Source organism: Myotis yumanensis, unplaced genomic scaffold, assembly GCF_028538775.1.
Source record: "Myotis yumanensis isolate MYYU_CA2020_CCGP unplaced genomic scaffold, mMyoYum1.0.hap1 SCAF_2, whole genome shotgun sequence".
Taxonomy (NCBI): Eukaryota; Metazoa; Chordata; class Mammalia; order Chiroptera; family Vespertilionidae; genus Myotis; species Myotis yumanensis.
Window position 1 is genome coordinate 175976814 of NW_027223753.1, and position 16690 is coordinate 175993503.

Sequence of the window (16690 nt, forward strand, 5' to 3'; positions counted from 1 at the left end):
TAGATTTCCTGCAGCTACATTGGGCTTACTCCTGCCCCCGAGGCCTGCTCCTGTCTGCTTCACCCTTTAACATGTTTTACTCTTACATATTTATAAACAGGCAAGCTTGAATTCAATAAGCACTTACAATTTATGTGTTGGGCAAAACTGAGTCCACCCAAGTTCAGTGTGGGAAGGTGGTGGCTGTGCATCCCAGGATAATGCCTTTGAACTGTAACTGTGTACACACAGTTACCCTGCAGGCTCACTACCAGACATGTTAGCAGTCTGTCTTCTCAGATCACTCTTGCTCTTTCTCTTTGCTAAAAGACAGATTTTTAAAAGTATGGAATTCTTGGTTTTACACGGTTCCTTAAACAGAGCTGCAACAATTTTATCAGTGAATGTATTTAGCCTAAGTGAAATTTTAAGGATCTCAGGTAACAGTTATTTCAAATAGTTGCTTGTTTTACCTTGAAAAAATTACACTATCTACAAATACTTTGTACCAATTTGTTTATATAGCTAGAGGTGTACAGTGAATATATATGTGTGTATGAGCTATGTGACACATATATGTGTGTATATAGAGATATACAATGTATATCTATGTTTATCTTTACAGAGAGGGAGAATGGGGATAGTGGATTTTAGTTAGAAATTTCCATCTTATTTCTTATTATTGTATTGAGCTTGTCACCACAGAAGATAATCTTTATGAGTTTTGTGTTTAAAACAATCTCAAAGCCTTAATTATCTGAAAATTCATGATGAAAAAAAGTACTATGAACATGTTAATGAATAGTCTTTATTTAATAAAATCTTGTAATTTATGCTTTATCTTCAGGATTTTTCCATTTTAAAAATAATCAGGATAACTTTAACAAATATGTTTCCCTCACTCAATAACAGTGATTGAGTAATAAGTCTCCATTTCACATTCACTACTATAGCTTGGAAGTGCAGTAATGGATACAGTTGCTACTACATTTACCATCTGACCATGTGGTATAATATACATCTGCCAAGGAGGACAGACATTCCATTACAATAACAAACAATGTAGGCATAGTTTTAAGGCATATCGACAGATATCAGTTAGACATCTTCTTTCTTTTAATTTATCCAACCATTACCATGTAGCATATATGTGTCATATATGCCAGGCATTCACTTTGACACTGAAACTTGAAGATGTGTGCAACTGAGTCCCTGGCCTGGAGCAGTACACAGTCTGGCAGGGAAGGTGGTCATGTAGGCAAATGATTATCATATGATGTCATAAGTGCAACAAAGTATATACAAAGTGTCACAGCAGTGCTAGAATCAGGAATGAGGTCAGGAGACACAGAGAAGGTGGTGTTTGAATTGAGTATGAGGACTTGGTAGGAAATACAGAGTGGTGGTTAAGAGAATAGACTCTGTAGACACACTATCTGGGTTTAAATCCCAGCTCTACTGCATACCAGCAGTGGAGCCTTCAGGCATGTTATTTAGTCTCCTTAAGCATGTTATTTAGGGCCTTCTCTGCAGAATAGGCATAGTCACTGGGCATAGTTCATAGGATCGAAGTGAGGATTATGTGAGTGAGTATGTATTATTGGTTTAAATTAGTACATGGTACATGGAAAGCCCTTGGTCAGTGTTAGCAAGTATGCCAAGGATAGCAGAATGAGAGAAAGCAAGGAGTCATGAAGGAGTAGGGCACGTTAGGATCGTTAAAACTGACATCTGAGGTGCTGCGGAAGGTGGTGGGAAATGGCCAGGTGAGTGGAAAGATTATGGGGAGAAAGCCTTATAGGCCACACCCTAGAGGCTCAAGTTTATGGAGCCACTGGAGTATTTTAAGGAACAAATTCAGATTTGTATTACAGAAAGACGACTCCAGAGAGGCGGGGAAAGAGTAAAGGCCAGAGTCAAGAGGCTACTGATAAGATGAGAAGAGATATGATAACAGGTTGGCTGAGGAATGGAGAGGGTAGAGTGCAGATTCAAAGTTATTTAGGAGATAAAAATGAGTTTTAGTGACTGATTAGATTAAGGAGGATGAGGTAGAAGAAGTTGTGGAGGACTCTTACATGTCTAGTTTGGATGATTTGGTAAAAAGACAGGAGGAAAAGCAGGTTTGGATTTGTCAATATTGATGGACTTCTGGAATGACCAAAATGAGCTGAAAGCCAAGATTTAGGGCTTCTCAGATAAAGGCAATAGTTGAGCCCTACCCAGTTGCTCAGTGGTTAGAGCATCAGCCCGAGGACTGAAGAGTCTTGGGTTTGATTCCAGTCAAGAGCATCTCGGTTGCAGGCTTGATCCCTGGTTTCAGTCGGGGCACGTTCAGGAGGCAACCTCAATGCGTGTCTCTCACATCGATGTTTCTTTCTGTCCCACTCCCTTCTACTCTCTCTAAAAATATCAATGGAGAGAATATCCTCTAGTGAGGATTAACAACAACAAAAAGGTAGCAGTTGACATTGTGGGAATGTGAGTGAGAGCATGGCACAGGTTGTATGCAGGAAGAGATTCGGGGATGCTTCTGGAAAACCCAGCATTTAAGAGCCAATGAGAGTTGAGTCTGCAAAGGAGAGTGCTCACAGGGGAAGGAGGAAATGTGGAAGAAAGTGGATCATGGAACATGCTGGAGAGGAAACTTGAGGAAATGTTTAAATGCAAGAGAGAGGTCAAACAGAATGTGAACCAAGGACTGCCCGCTGGAGTTGGCAATTAGGCAAAAGCGTAAGAAAACGTATGAGCTAATATCTCAGTGAAATATAACTTCACTGAGGGAAAAGTGTGGGGAAAGCGATACAGTGAAGCTTCTTCACTAAGACCCTAGCTGTAGTTGCTATCTCAGGTCAAAGGCCATGGATGTAGCCCAGCGTCAGGCTTGCTGCATGAGGCCTGTCTGGCCTGTCCTTACAGAGCTGATTTCCCAAAGCCTAGCAAGCAGGGTGGCTATTAGGATGTGCCCACGAAAGATCGGTGGGAAGAACGGATGAATGCCTGTGTTGGCTGAGTCCTGGGAACTCCTGATATGTGGTTGGCTCCAGGAAGCATTAGGAGGCCCCCAGGAGTCGCCCAAGTTCTGCTGCCTTAATAAGAACTTCAAAGTCATGAAGTTATACTGTTGATCTGGTAGCTTACACCTGGTCATGTTGCGGGTGGGAGCAGGGCGTGAGAGGTGAGGGCAGTAACACCTCCACTGAGGTTGATTCTGTTCCGAAACACCTTAACTTTGGGCTGAGTCCTGGTTGTGATTTTCTGACGTTTGCTTTACTATCTCCGATTTCCTTCCTTCGTGTGTGAAAAGTGTCTCATCTCTGCAGCAGGATAGTCAGTTTCTTACGGGCAGGGACCACTCCAGAGTCTTTTGTGCTGCCTGCAGCTTACGTGTCCGCTCGACACCAGCTCAGAATCCTGGCGCCCTCCTCCTCACGAGGCTTAGAACCAAGCCTGGACGGTCCACCCACCTTGTCAGTGAAAAGCATGTTCATTACTTCCCAAAACGTATCCTAGGAAGGGGGAACTGATTGGAAATTTAGAGCAAACAGCTACACTGATACCGCAACTTCCCCCACTAGCCGCATCCAAAGCGTGGGGTGCGGACCGCCTCGTCCCTCCTCCTGCAACCCCAGGACCCTGCTCCTGGTCCCGCGTGGCCGCTTACGCCTGGGAAGAGCCCGCGCCACTCACTTCAGGGCAGTGAAGCTCCCGCGCAGCGGGACGGAGGTCTCCTCGGGCACGTGCACGTGCACGTGGGGGACCCGATGCAGTCCAGCTACTGGACCTGGGGGTGCAGGGGAGAGGAGGACGGGGGGTGAGGCTTTCACTATTTTCCGCCTCTTCTGCACGGATGGGTGGTTTGGGATGCAGCTAGCGCCCCTAGTCCGATGCCTTCCAGTCGCCCCTCGCTGCACCCCTGGCCGCGGCTCCCGCCTCCCGGAGCCCGTGTAGACCCGGCCGCGCGGTGCGCCGGCGGAAGGAGCGCAGGAAGCGGGTGCCCAGCGCCCCCTCCCCGCCGGAGCCCGCGGGCGGCGGGAGGATGTCGGCGCGCGGAGGGAGTGCGTCGCCCCCTGCCCCGCCGGCGTCCCCGCCCCAGCCCCCCCCCCCCCGCCCGGGAGACCCCGCGCCCCGGGGAACCCCCGCGCGGGGCTCCCGCCCCCCGCCCGTCCCTCCGCCTCCCAGGCCCCGGGCTGCCTCCTCGGGCCGCGCCGGGCCGGCCGCACTGCGCATGAGCGGGAGCCCGGCGAGCCCGTGAGAGGAGCCGCCGCCGCCGCCGCCGTCCATTCGCTGCGGAGCCGGAGGAGGAGGGGAGAGGCCTGGAGGACACCAACATGGTGAGGCACCGGCCGCCCGCCCGCCGCCGCCGCCGCGCACCCGCCCGCCCCTCCGCCCCGCGGCGACCCCGCCGCCCCGAGCCCGGCCCGCGGCCTGCGCTGCGCTCCCCGGCCGCTCGGCTCCCGCCTTCCCTGCCTCCTGCGCCCCTTCCCGCCGGCGCCGCCGCTACGCGAGAGCCGAGGAGGCGGAGCGGAGCCGGGCCTAGTCGGGAGCCCGGGAGTTTGGGGCGCGGAGCGGCCCGCGGTGCCCTCGCCGGGCCGGGCGCGGGGGGAGGCGTTGGGCCGGGGGGAGGGGACGGCAACGGCCCCGCTCCTGCCGGGCCGCCGGCTCCATTGTGTCTGGCCCGGACCGGGTCGCGGTTCCGGGTGCGGAGGCTCCCCCGCCCCGCAGAGGGAAGGACTTTGCCGGGCTCCCCTCCCCGGCGCCGGCACCGCGGGTCTCGGGCGGCTGCTTGGGGCGGGGGTCCGCCTCTGGCTCCATCCCCTCCGCGCGTCCCGGCCGCTGGAGGAGAGGCTATTCCCTCCCCGGGGAGCCCCGGAGCCCGCCGGCTGGGGGCCGGGGTGCGGGGGGGCGGGGGGGGAGTACGGAAGTGCAACCTGTTCTCATTTCATGAAATGCGGAGAAGCACACTTGCTAGCCTTTGAGCCCATATTGTGTGTGCTTGGGCTGGGAGGAGTGATTGCTTTATTATGCCAGTTAAAGAGACCACTTGTGATTTTTTGAAAGACAGTTTGTCAAGTGATTCCCCTTTCTCTCTCTCTCTCTCTCTTTTTTTTTTTTGGTTTGGGGGGAAACACACACACACACACACACACAATGTTTAACGTGGTGGTCAAGTTATGTTTACATTCTGGTGATGATGCACCTGACTCTGTGGGACTCCCTTTGTTTTTCAGAAGCGATGCTTGCTTGGCCTGAAAGTCTGAGCATGAGTTGAATTCCAGGCAGGTTGCTGTATGAATAGACAGTAAAAATGATATTGTTGTCCGCGGGCTCAGGGGCAGCATAAAGGCCTCTTTGAGGAGGGTGCGTGCGTGTGTCTGTGTGTGTGTGTGCGCGCGCGCGCGTTCCGGGAATGCCCAGTGTCTTTTGTTTTTAGTTGGTCTTATTTCTGCTGAAGGACACTTATCGAGCCCCAGCTTCCAACTTGGCAAAAGTTTGGTGTCGTATATAAGATATGTCGCTTAGCCTGCCGTATATTCAAGGTTTATATCCTAGGGGAAGTTCCATGCATGTAAGAAAACTTTGTCATAAAGTGCAGGTCGGTGTTGGGATGGATACTACAGTGTTCAAAGGTCCCCCTTCTAGGGCGTCTAGACAGTTTCTAGTTTCTTGGTATGATGACTGTCATAGACATTACTCCTCAGGTTCCCAGACTCTTGGCCTGTAGATGAGCAGTAACCCCCTGTGAAGCCCGAGAGCGCATGGACATGTGTTCTGTTCTTGGTGATCTCCGGGTCGGCAGCATCCTGTGGAGAGCCACGGTCTCGGGGATGCGCATCACCTGTTCAGGAATTCAGGTTTCTCGTGTGCTTCATCTGAGAGTTCAGCTTGGATTGGAGCGTGTAAGCTTCTGTCCTTTTGTTAATGTTAAGTAGCTAGTTTTGGAATTTAGCCATAACTCATCTAATTATACCAGTAGTGACAAGATATTACTAATTTAAGGCCCTTCTGTGGCCGAACTCAGATCATGTCACTAGAATTGTCTTGAAGTGCTCTAGTTAGTTTAGAAACACAATCACCGTGGGCCCTACTAGAAGTTAGGCCATAAGAATTTTCTGCTTCAAAATTGTCTTATAAATTTCTTATAACTGCTTCTCGATGTAATTTTTGGACTCATGTTTTTTGTTTTGTGTGTGTGTGTGTGTGTGTGTGTTGTTTTGTTTTGCTGTGTGTGTAATGCAGCCCACTGCTAGGACACGTTGTCAATTTGGGGACAAGTTTAAATGATGGGATAATTGAAATATTTTGTATAAGAAAAAAATTGTTCAGATAACTTTAAAAATAATTCAGAAAGTAGACAATATTCTGTTACTCCTGAAAATCTTTTAAAAAGTGGTCAGAATTGTTGGGTTTTCTTATTTATAAGATGACATATTTGGATTTGATGATTTCTAAAGTTCCATTCAACTATAAAAATTTTGGTTATAATGATTTATTTATTTTATTGATTTCAGAGAGGAAGGGGGAGAGAGATGGAAAAAAAGAGAAACATCAATGATGAGAGATAATCATTGATTGGCTGCCTCGTGCATACCCCACACTGGGGATCGGCCTGTAATCCAACCCATGATCAGGGTATGTGCCCTGACTAGGAATCAAACTGTGACCTCCTGGTTCATAGGTCGAAGCTCAATCACTAAGCCACCCTCATGATTTTTATTAGAGCTGTGAGAAGTGTGTAGACTGTCTAACCTACTAGATTTTTGATTCACAGTATCATAGAATTTTTAGACCTGAAATGACTTCAGAGATCATCTATTTCCTTCCCCTTCACAAAAGAAGAAATTGAGAATCAAGGAGGTTTTAGGTTCAAGGTTGCAAAACTGTTTGTTGTAGAATTGAAACTATTTTCTCCTGGCTTACTATTTCCCCCAATATTTGTGATACAGTCTTCTGACTCACATGAAATCGTTAGAAATGGTTGAAAATTGGATTTGAAAGTAAAATATATTACTCAAACATGAAAACCCAAGTATTATTAATGAATATTTTAAATAACAAAATTTAAATGAATAATTAATGATGTTAATTATTGTTTTTTAATTTTTTTAAATGTGTGGACTTTGAAATTTAAGATTGTATTTTGAACAAATACCAGTGTTTATATGTCCAAATGACTATAGGCCTGTTCAAGATTGTCTCTTTAAGAATTTGTTTTACATTTGTTTGACTATATATATAAAAGCAAATTAAAGAAGGGCCTTAATTTTGATGATTACTTATTAAATACCTATTATATGTCAGGCACTGTTCCAGGCACTGGGGATATGTATATGTATATGTATATGTATATGTATATGTATAGTTTGTTTCACTGAAAGATGAAAATCCCTGCTCTGGTGAGAGCTACATTTTAGTCAGCAGAGACAGATAATAAACATCGTATATCTTTTTCTTCCTTACTATGTTAGAAGGTGTTAAGTGCTATGGGAGAAAAGCCCCTTTAGGGAGGGGAATTGAGAGTGGAGGGGGGCAGTGGAAGTGGGGTTGCAAAATGGTGTCTTCACTACTGGTGAGGTGAATTTTGAGCAGACTAGGAGATGAAGGAGTGAGTCCCACAGAAACACGGTGGGGAGAGATTTGAGGAACGTTGAGATCGTGTTGCTGGAGCAGTTTGTATGGGGCTCCCTCTCCCCCATACAGTGTCATGTTGGCATTGGAGCAGATGAGGTCTGAGTGAGGAGTGGACATTGGTGGGCATTGAAAGGATATTGGGTCTTTATTCCAAGAGAATTGGGAGCCCACTGAAGGATCCTGAGTGGTATGGTGGACCTTGTTTCTGCTGTCCCATCGTGTGCTACTGCAATATTATAATCATTATTTGTAAAGCAGTTTTTGAAGACAAAACCCATGTTATAGTTTTCTTTACCATGAAGCTTCTGTGAGTTTTGAGTTCTCTTTAAAATGACTGTCCAATATTTAATGAAAACTAGTGGACTGTTGAGTTTACCTAGTTAAAACAGCACAGAAATATCTTTCATAGATTGCTTTTGAATATGTTATAGTAGCTTGTGTATAGTTTAATGGCTACATGCTGAAAACTGGGCCATTGGGGAGAAAGGAGGATATTAACATTTATTGAGAACATACTGTTTGCTGGTTAATTTACCACCATTATTTTACTTAATCTCTACTCCAATTTGTGAGGTAGTTACTGTTACTTCCTCTTAACATACATAGAAATGACTATTTATCAGTTCTAAGTGCTATGACCAGGGTAAAGAGCCAGTCTGTGGCAGAGCAGGGATGAGAAGCTTGGTCTCTCATTACACACTTTACTACCCCCTCCTCCTAAAAAAAAACAACAAAAACTCAGCAAGCACCCTTTTCATATAGGTGTGGAATTTTTTTTATTAGTTTCACTCTGGTTTCTTCCTTATACTGAATAGTTGTTTCCATACATAATCAAGTTATCTCATTTAAACATTTAAGTAATTGAAAAATTAAAACTCTTTTGGTACATACATTAAAAATTTGAATGTAAAATAAACTCATTGCAGTAGTGGTCTTCTTTTTAAGTTTTAAAACAGCTGAGCTCATTTGAGTCAAGTGGCCTCAGAGATTAGGTCCAGCATAGTAAAAATCTGTGAGAAATCCCCCTTTTAAGTTTCAGTATGTATTGTTCACCCTGTGATAGTGTTAGCCATGACATTTGAAGAAGAGAAATAGTTCCAAATAGGATTCAGTTGCTTTGTGGACACAAACAAGCTCTTGAATAACCTGCTGACTATCTAGTCTGCCTAGTCACTTTAGGTGTATACCCCCCACCTAAGAAAAAGCAAAAACAGAAGGGAAAAAATGTCCCTAAATCATCTTTTATCACTATGTGGAACCCATTTATATAATTAGTGCCTAATCGGTGATTAGGCTGCTTGTTTTCATTGTAAAAATGAAGAGATTTACTTTTAAAGAGTTTTTTCTAAAGAACTTAACTTTAGCTGTAACCGGTTTGGCTCAGTGGATAGAGCGTTGGCCTGCGGACTGAAGGGTCCCGGGTTCGATTCCGGTCAAGGGCATGTACCTGGGTTGCGGGCACATCCCCAGTAGGGAGTGTGCAGGAGGCAGCTAATCGATGTTTGTCTCTCATCGATGTTTCTAACTCTCTATCCCTCTTCCTTCCTCTCTGTAAAAAAATCAATAAAATACATTTTTTTTAAAAAGAAATTAACTTTAGAAAAGCACTCTTGTAATACACTTTTCAACCCTCAACACTGAACATGGTGTTCAGCAACAGAGATAAGTTGACATGGCCCATTCCTTTGTTATAGTTTTCATTTCAATAAACATTTAGAGGCTTATTTATTATTCATAGGATTCTTATATTTCTGGATTTACTAAATATTAGAATTAGGAGATTTCATTTTTTCAGGGATCATTCTCTTATGAAACATATTGCGTGACTGTTGAGTGTTAGACATCATAAGTTCTTTAACTGTGGAACTTGAAACTCATTTAATTCTTGTTAGTAACATTATTGTAGTTTGATTTTTTTTTTTTAAATCCTCACCCGAGGATATTTTTCTATTGATTTCTTGAGAGAGAGAGAGAAAGAAAGAAAGAAAGAGAAAGAGAGAAACATCACTGTGAGAGAAACGCATTGATTGGTTGCCTCCTGCACGCCTCGGCCAGGGCCCGGGCCTGGGCCAGAGAGGAGCCTGCAACCGAAGTACGTGCCCTTGACCGGAATCGAACCTGGGACCCTTTGGTCTGCAGGCCGACGCTCTATCCACTGAGCCAAACCGGCTAGGACTGATTTTCTCTTTTTTTTTTTTTTTTTTTTTTTAAAGAAAAGATGTCTGCCCTGGCTGGTTTGGCTCAGTAGATGGAGCATCGGCCTGCGGACTGAAGGGTCCTGGGTTCGATTTTGGTCAGGGACACATGCCTGGATTATGGGCTCGATCCCAGGTGTGGGGTGCCAGGAGGCAGCCGATCAGTGATTCTCCTCATTGATGTTTCTATCTCTCTCCCTTTCCCTTCTCTCTGAAATCAATAAATATATATATTTTTTAAAAAAAGAAATGATGTGTATGGAGAGGAGAAGCAAATTTAAATTAGCTACCTTGATTGCTTGTTGGAAGTTGAAGCAGTAAGTTTGGAAGAATCAATTGAAATGTGATAACTAACACAAGTATTTTAAGGAGGTAATTTCTATCCTATTATCGTAGATAATCTGGAATTAGCAAAATAACTTTTTAATAGTCAAAACAGTTTTCTCTGAACCAGAATCAAAACATTCTATTTACATGGTAGTCATCTTTTGAATAATAATCTAATAATTCTGTGAATGGGGAAGAGAAAATCCTTTAAATTTCCATTAACAGAATAATTTTTTTAAGCCTGTGAGAAAAGTTCTTTAAAAAAAAATACAAATTGTAAGTTTGGATCTTACAAGTATACTTTCTGAACTTTTCCCCAGGTGAATTGCCATAACATAAAGCATCATTGGGTATACTAATTGTATAGTATATAATAATTATACATTATTCCATATTTGACTTGGTGTAATAGTAGTATAGCACCTTTGAAAGAAGAGTTCATTTTGTCATTCAGAGTGCAGGAAGTTTACAGATGAATGATAAGAGTCACAGGCCGAACCATAAGTAATGTTTCTAAACTGCAGATTATCATTTAAAAGAATATTGAGGGGTTTTGTTTTTCTTAATATTTGAAATTGTACACATTTGCTTATATTTTCTGTCCATAGCCTGTACATGTATTTGTATTTTCCTCTGGGTTTCAAGTCTTCTCATTGGAAAAGGAAATCCTGACTCTTCTTGCCTCCTCTGCACATTTAAAGCTGTAGAGTATGGTCATCTTTTAAAATACAGACTGACCGGACTACAAACACATTTTTCTTCCTGTTGAATTACTTATCTTAAAATAACCTATCCCTCTCTTTTCCCACCCTTTCCCTCCCAGGAAACTCTAAAAGGGAAGTTCCATCCCTAAATTAGCCTTTTTAGTTAGGTTATAAGCTTAATGGGTACATTTTAGTCAGAATGCAGATTGTTTACCTTTGAAAGGGGAAAGGTCAATTGATTATTGAACTTTTCTATAAAACCATATGAAGAAATATTGTTCACAATTCACCTCCTCCCCCCAGTGCACACATAGTCAGTGTTTGCACTTTTGCCCTTTTCCTCTTTTACTTGATGATAGAATAAATGGAAAGATCATGCCTTGAAGTTAGGCACCAGGCTCTGTTGCTTTTTAGACAGGTCTGTGTCCTTAGATAAATTGAGCTCTGAGGCCTGGTTTCCTCATTTGTAAAATGGAATCAAAGATAACCACCTTGCATAGTTGGCACACAGTAGGAGTTCAAATAAATATTAGCTGCTTATTTTCTGATTATAGTTATCATTCTTTCTTACTTTACTGTTTACATAGAATTACTTTTTTTCTCTGGAGTATTTATTATTATTTGGTCATGCACTTGTAAAGAGGACTTACTATGTGCTAGTTACATTTCTTAGAGTTTAACCTGAATTAATGTAACCTTCACACCCTGTTTACAGATGAAGAAATTGAAGCACACAGAGATCAGAGATTAATTTTCCCAAAATCACACAGCAATTAAGAGGCACAGGTAGGATTGAAATGCTGCCTGTCTGGCTTGAGAGTCTGCACTCTTCACTAACCATATACCTCCTCTGTACAGGTGAAAGGGTATAGGATTTCTAGCTATTCCTCAGATTCTTAGCCTGGCTTTGTTGCAGAACTGTGCTTGTTAGTTGAATTGATTATTTTCCTGAACTTTTGACTTCAGACCTTTAATCTATGGGAAGTTTTTTTTTATAGATGAGTGGTTTGGGATATTGTAATACTTGGCTTTAACTATTGAATACTATGTATCATATATGGAAAGTATGATTTTCTGGACTTAAACTAGTTCTTAAGTTTCAGATGAAGTTAAACTGTTAATCATATGGAAAACACAGAATCAACATACAGAGCTTTTAGTGAGAATTATGAGTGGTCATTACAGTGTTTTGATTTTTAAAATGTTGCCTTTTGTGAGCTATATTCATCAACTCCTGAGATAACTAGAATTAAGTCAAGGGTGAGAAGATGAAAATTTAGAATAGAAATAATAAAATGTGTCTTAATTTTTAGCTTTTAAAAATATCACTTTCCCGTTAAAATTATTTCATTTCAAATTGTCAGGACTTAGTTAACTAGAAAATCATTTACCATGTTTATTATTTTTCTTGAGAGAAATACTTATGTGAGAAATTTAACTTTATGACCATTATTATTTTCTTACCATAGAGCGTTTCTTGAGTCCATATTTTATCACAGTGGACTTTGTAGATTCAGTGGTAAAATATACTTGACTACTTATGTGATTCTTGGCTACATTCAAAGTATTTGTCTGATTTTTTTTCCTAGATAATCTATTATTTAAAATGTGATTCTTACATTTCTTGAGTGAAAAAAGTTACAAGCATGTGATAGATTTAAGTATTAGATAATATCTATTAACAACCAATTTTTATTTTTATTTTGGCACGATGAGCAAATAAGTGCTTTTTATTGTCCAGATTATGGTAGTACTTCTAATGTTGGTAATCTTCAATACAGTTTTAAGTAGCCTTCTATTACAAGAGATAGCATTCCTTTCTCCCTCATTTCCTTTCTTTCTCTTCCTCTTCTTCCTCCTTTCTCTTTTTATTTTTCTAAAATAAAAAATAATCAGAATATATCCTGCATTTTATACATTTTACATACCACTATTGAATTTCCTTGAAAACTTAATATCTAGATAGTTTTTAACATTTGAGTACTGAATATTGTATTGCCTAATTTTATTTATTGACCACTCTAGTTTTTTTTAAATAGATCTTAAAGTAAGTGGCATATACTACAGTTGAGTGCTGAGTCATTGTAGTTGTCATATGTTTTTGGTCTTAGGAAGATTCCCCACTGGGTTTATAGTAGAAAGAGAAAACATCCATCTGTTTCTTTTCCACTTTAGTTTTCTGTCCATCCTCTCATCTCCTATAAAATAATTATTTGCTGGCTAAATACCCTTTTTCTCTTTCTTAAGTGGATAAAAATTACAGCCTTTGGTACCGTACTCAAAACACCTTGCCTGGTGCCCCCATATGGCCGGGGAAAAGGAGGTGGGAGTGTTACAGCTCTCATATGTAGGCTTGGGAGAAGGGCAGGTCAATGTAGTCCACTCCAGCTTTACTCTAGGACAGCCTTTGAGATCACAGAATTGAGTACATCCTCTTCAGTAGGACAACAAGTGTTAAGATTTATTCTAGGCACAGAGAGTAAATAGAGAAATGATAAGAGTATGTGATAAATCCAGGAAGGAGGCAGAGGATACTGATCAGACTTTGCAGGAATGGGATTGCTTATTACTACGTGGCCTAGCAGGAACCCATATTATCAGTTCTCTACCAGGTATCACTCATTAGCTTTTATGGTGCTAGAAATGGGTAGCTGCAGCCTTTTTTCTGAAAATATATTTATATTGCCCATATACTGGAAATTTAAACCAGTTAAATAGTTTATGTATATATATATAGAGAGAGAGAGAGACATTATTTAATACATACACTTTTTTTCAAATAAAATATGACCTGGAATTAAATAAATGTAAATAAATGTATAATGTTGTTATTAGTTTGTGTGGGTAAGATGATTTTTTAATCTTTGTTCCCCCAACTTTCTAATACCTTGCTCTCTGACAGGAAGTCATTAGGAGAGTGAACAGCTCTTTTTGGCTTGCAGAATTGACTTAAGCTGTGTTTTTCCTTCTCTTCAACAAAAGTGGTTCAAGTTCCAGGGAACAGTGCGTTGGATTTAATACTTTATGATGAAACTCCAAATAATCCTGATTGTTTTGCTGCCTCCAACAACAATTAGGAGAATGGGGGGAAAGTTATACAAAAGAAGTTGTATCAGGTTTAATTAAAAAATAATTTCCAGGATGTGGCCAGTAGTTACTCTTCTCAGTTAATCTCTGACACCGTATGCATTATACAGTGGTCACTGATGTCCATAGGGACCCTCAATACTTCCCTGTTCTTCAAAGAAGGATTGAAACATGTTAGGATACTATATCTTCCCAGAGAGAAAGGTATAGAAATTAAAAAAAAAAGTTTTTACTAACAAAAATTGAAATCAAAGTGGCTTCCTTTTAATTAAACAGTATATTAAATAAGACAGGAATCTTCCTTGGGATTTGATTTCATTGTGGGTTTGTTGCAATTGAATTATGTCTTGAAGAATCACTTTTCAAAACGGAAGAATCTTAGACATTTAAGAGATGTGTTGTATAATGGGATATGAGTTACTGGTGCCCAGAGGTGGTAGTTATTAGTGAAGTAACAGAAGGTTAGTGGAGTTATAGTTTCTCCAATTTAATGAACAGAGGTTGAGATTTTAATCTGTAATTTTAAGCAATCGCATACTTACAGAGAGGAGTATGGCTGGCAGGTCAGACTCCAGGGCGTAAACGTTTTTCATGTTTGATTTTTGTATAGTGTTATTTTTACTTTGGGATAGGTGGAAATATATTTTTGGTAGTCTTTTTCCTGAAAATTTCAAAAGGCTTATAAATCTGTACAACAAGTAATGCGGTTTATATAAGATTACTATGATTTGGATTTATAAGACCTTTCTGTTCTTGTCCCATTTCCACTAATAATAACCTGTATAAGTTTTGAACTAATTCTTTAAACTTCTGGGTCTGTTCTCTCATCTGTACAATCAGGGGGTTGAAGTTTGTGATCTGTCAGATAAAGGATTCTGGGGTTCTCAGATGGTTGCTTAAACCATAGGACTCTATCTATTAATGTATGCCGTACATACATCCCTTTCCCTCCTTCATTTGCTGTAGAAGCTCAGGAAAAACCCAAGTTTAAAATTTTTTTTCCATTTTTTTTTTTTTTTTAAAGAGAGACAGAGAGAGGAAGGGGAGGCAGAGAGAGAAAGAAACAAACATTGATCCATTGCCTCCCATACACACCAGACTGGTGATCCAGCCTACAACCCAGGCTATCTGCCCTGACCGGGAATTGAACTTGACACCTTTTGGTGTATGGGATGACGCTCCAGCCAACCTAACCACACTGACCAGGGCTAACCCAAGTATTTTGCTGAGAGATGGTGTTAGGAGACAAGAATAATAGTGGAGAGGCTGACATTCCATAGGAGACTAGCTTGGTTGGGAGAGGAGGGAGAGAACATGGTCCTTAATAGGGGGAGAGAGTGCAGGGCCTAATTGCCTTGTTTCATTTTGCTTAGGGTTCAGGCCAGATGAGAAATGAATCAGTATCAACATAAGGCAAGTGAGAAAAGATTATTACAGTAGAGAGGCTTTTTGGAGAGAGGCTATGCTAGGCTCAGGCTAGGGGGAAAAGGTGGTTCTTTCAGGGGGAAAAGGGAGAATCCTGTTTACCTTTGTTGGAAGGATGCATGGTAGTTCATATTTCAGGGCTTCTGATTTGAATGAAAATACGAAATTTTATTAGTAATTATCTTGGTTTCTGAACACCACCAGGAGAAATAGAAGCTACTCATAGTCTGTTGCTTTCTTACATTTGCTATAAAATAGCAAGAAAACAAGGGGTAGGGTTGGGAGGAGAATTGTATCTACGTTTTTTATAGTGGGTTTTAGGACTGCAACAGACACCTGTTAATCGCAGTTACCCAGGGTCATGTGCCTGTTCTGGCTGGCTAGATAATGTCACCTTCCCCACCAGTCCTTATATGTATATCCCTTTAGAACAGTGGTTCTCAACCTTCCTAATGCCGCGACCCTTTAATACAGTTGCTCATGTTGTGGTGACCCCCAATTTCATTGTTACAAATTGAACATAATTAAAGCATAGTGATTCATCACAAAAACAATATGTAATTATATATGTGTTTTCCGATGGTCTTAGGCGACCCCTGTGAAAGGGTCGTTCGACCCCCAAAGGGGTCATGACCCACAGGTTGAGAACCGCTGCTTTAGAACTTTGTGCTTGGTCAAGGTTTTGAGAGTAGCTATACTTCCTTTCTACAGCCTTTATACGTGCTCTCAGGATCCACTTTTAGAAGAAATGCAGGATGGTTGAACTTCCTTTGCCTCTGTCCTAGTTTCTTTTCCAAAATGATACTAAATTTTGTGTTTTAGGTTTCTTAAAAATTTGTCTTTCTGATTAATAGATCAAAAATAAATCTTGAACTAAAATGTTTTAATAATTTATGAGGAAAAAGTATTGCTGAGTGATTAGTCAGGCATATAGAAATACCACTTTAGTGTTCTGTGATTTTTACATAGTGTTTCAGTTTATTTTCTGGTTTCAATAGAACAAGTTGAAATCATCGCAGAAGGATAAAGTTCGTCAGTTTATGATCTTCACACAATCTAGTGAAAAAACAGCAGTAAGTTGCCTGTCTCAAAATGACTGGAAGTTAGATGTTGCAACAGACAATTTTTTCCAAAATCCTGAACTTTATATACGAGAGAGTGTAAAAGGATCATTGGACAGGAAGAAGTTAGAACAACTATACAATAGATACAAAGGTGAGTGTTTACTTGTAACTTTAAATATTTTGAACCAGGTGTTCCAAAGTTACATGCTGCTTGTGAGAAATAATACATAGAACATATTTATAGGTATTTATATATATGTATAATACATAGAACATA

The 16690-nt window shown here is 41.2% G+C and overlaps 1 protein-coding gene across 5 annotated transcripts in view; it reads left to right on the forward strand.

Annotated features, from left to right (window-relative positions):
• The first annotated feature begins 4206 nt into the window (after positions 1-4206).
• Positions 4207-16690, forward strand: part of DCUN1D1 (defective in cullin neddylation 1 domain containing 1) — a 36803-nt gene continuing 24319 nt past the window's right edge. Inside the window, exons 1-3 of one of the 5 annotated variants that reach the window (XM_070406731.1) lie at positions 4265-4313; positions 11553-11623; positions 16348-16564. In XM_070406731.1, coding sequence (XP_070262832.1) covers positions 16390-16564 — 175 coding nt within the window. In that variant the 5' untranslated portion in view covers positions 4265-4313; positions 11553-11623; positions 16348-16389. Of the gene's footprint in view, positions 4314-5673; positions 5880-11552; positions 11624-13690; positions 13841-16347; positions 16565-16690 lie in introns of those variants that run through there. The other 4 variants (XM_070406732.1, XM_070406730.1, XM_070406729.1 and 1 more) reach the window with 4 other exon arrangements.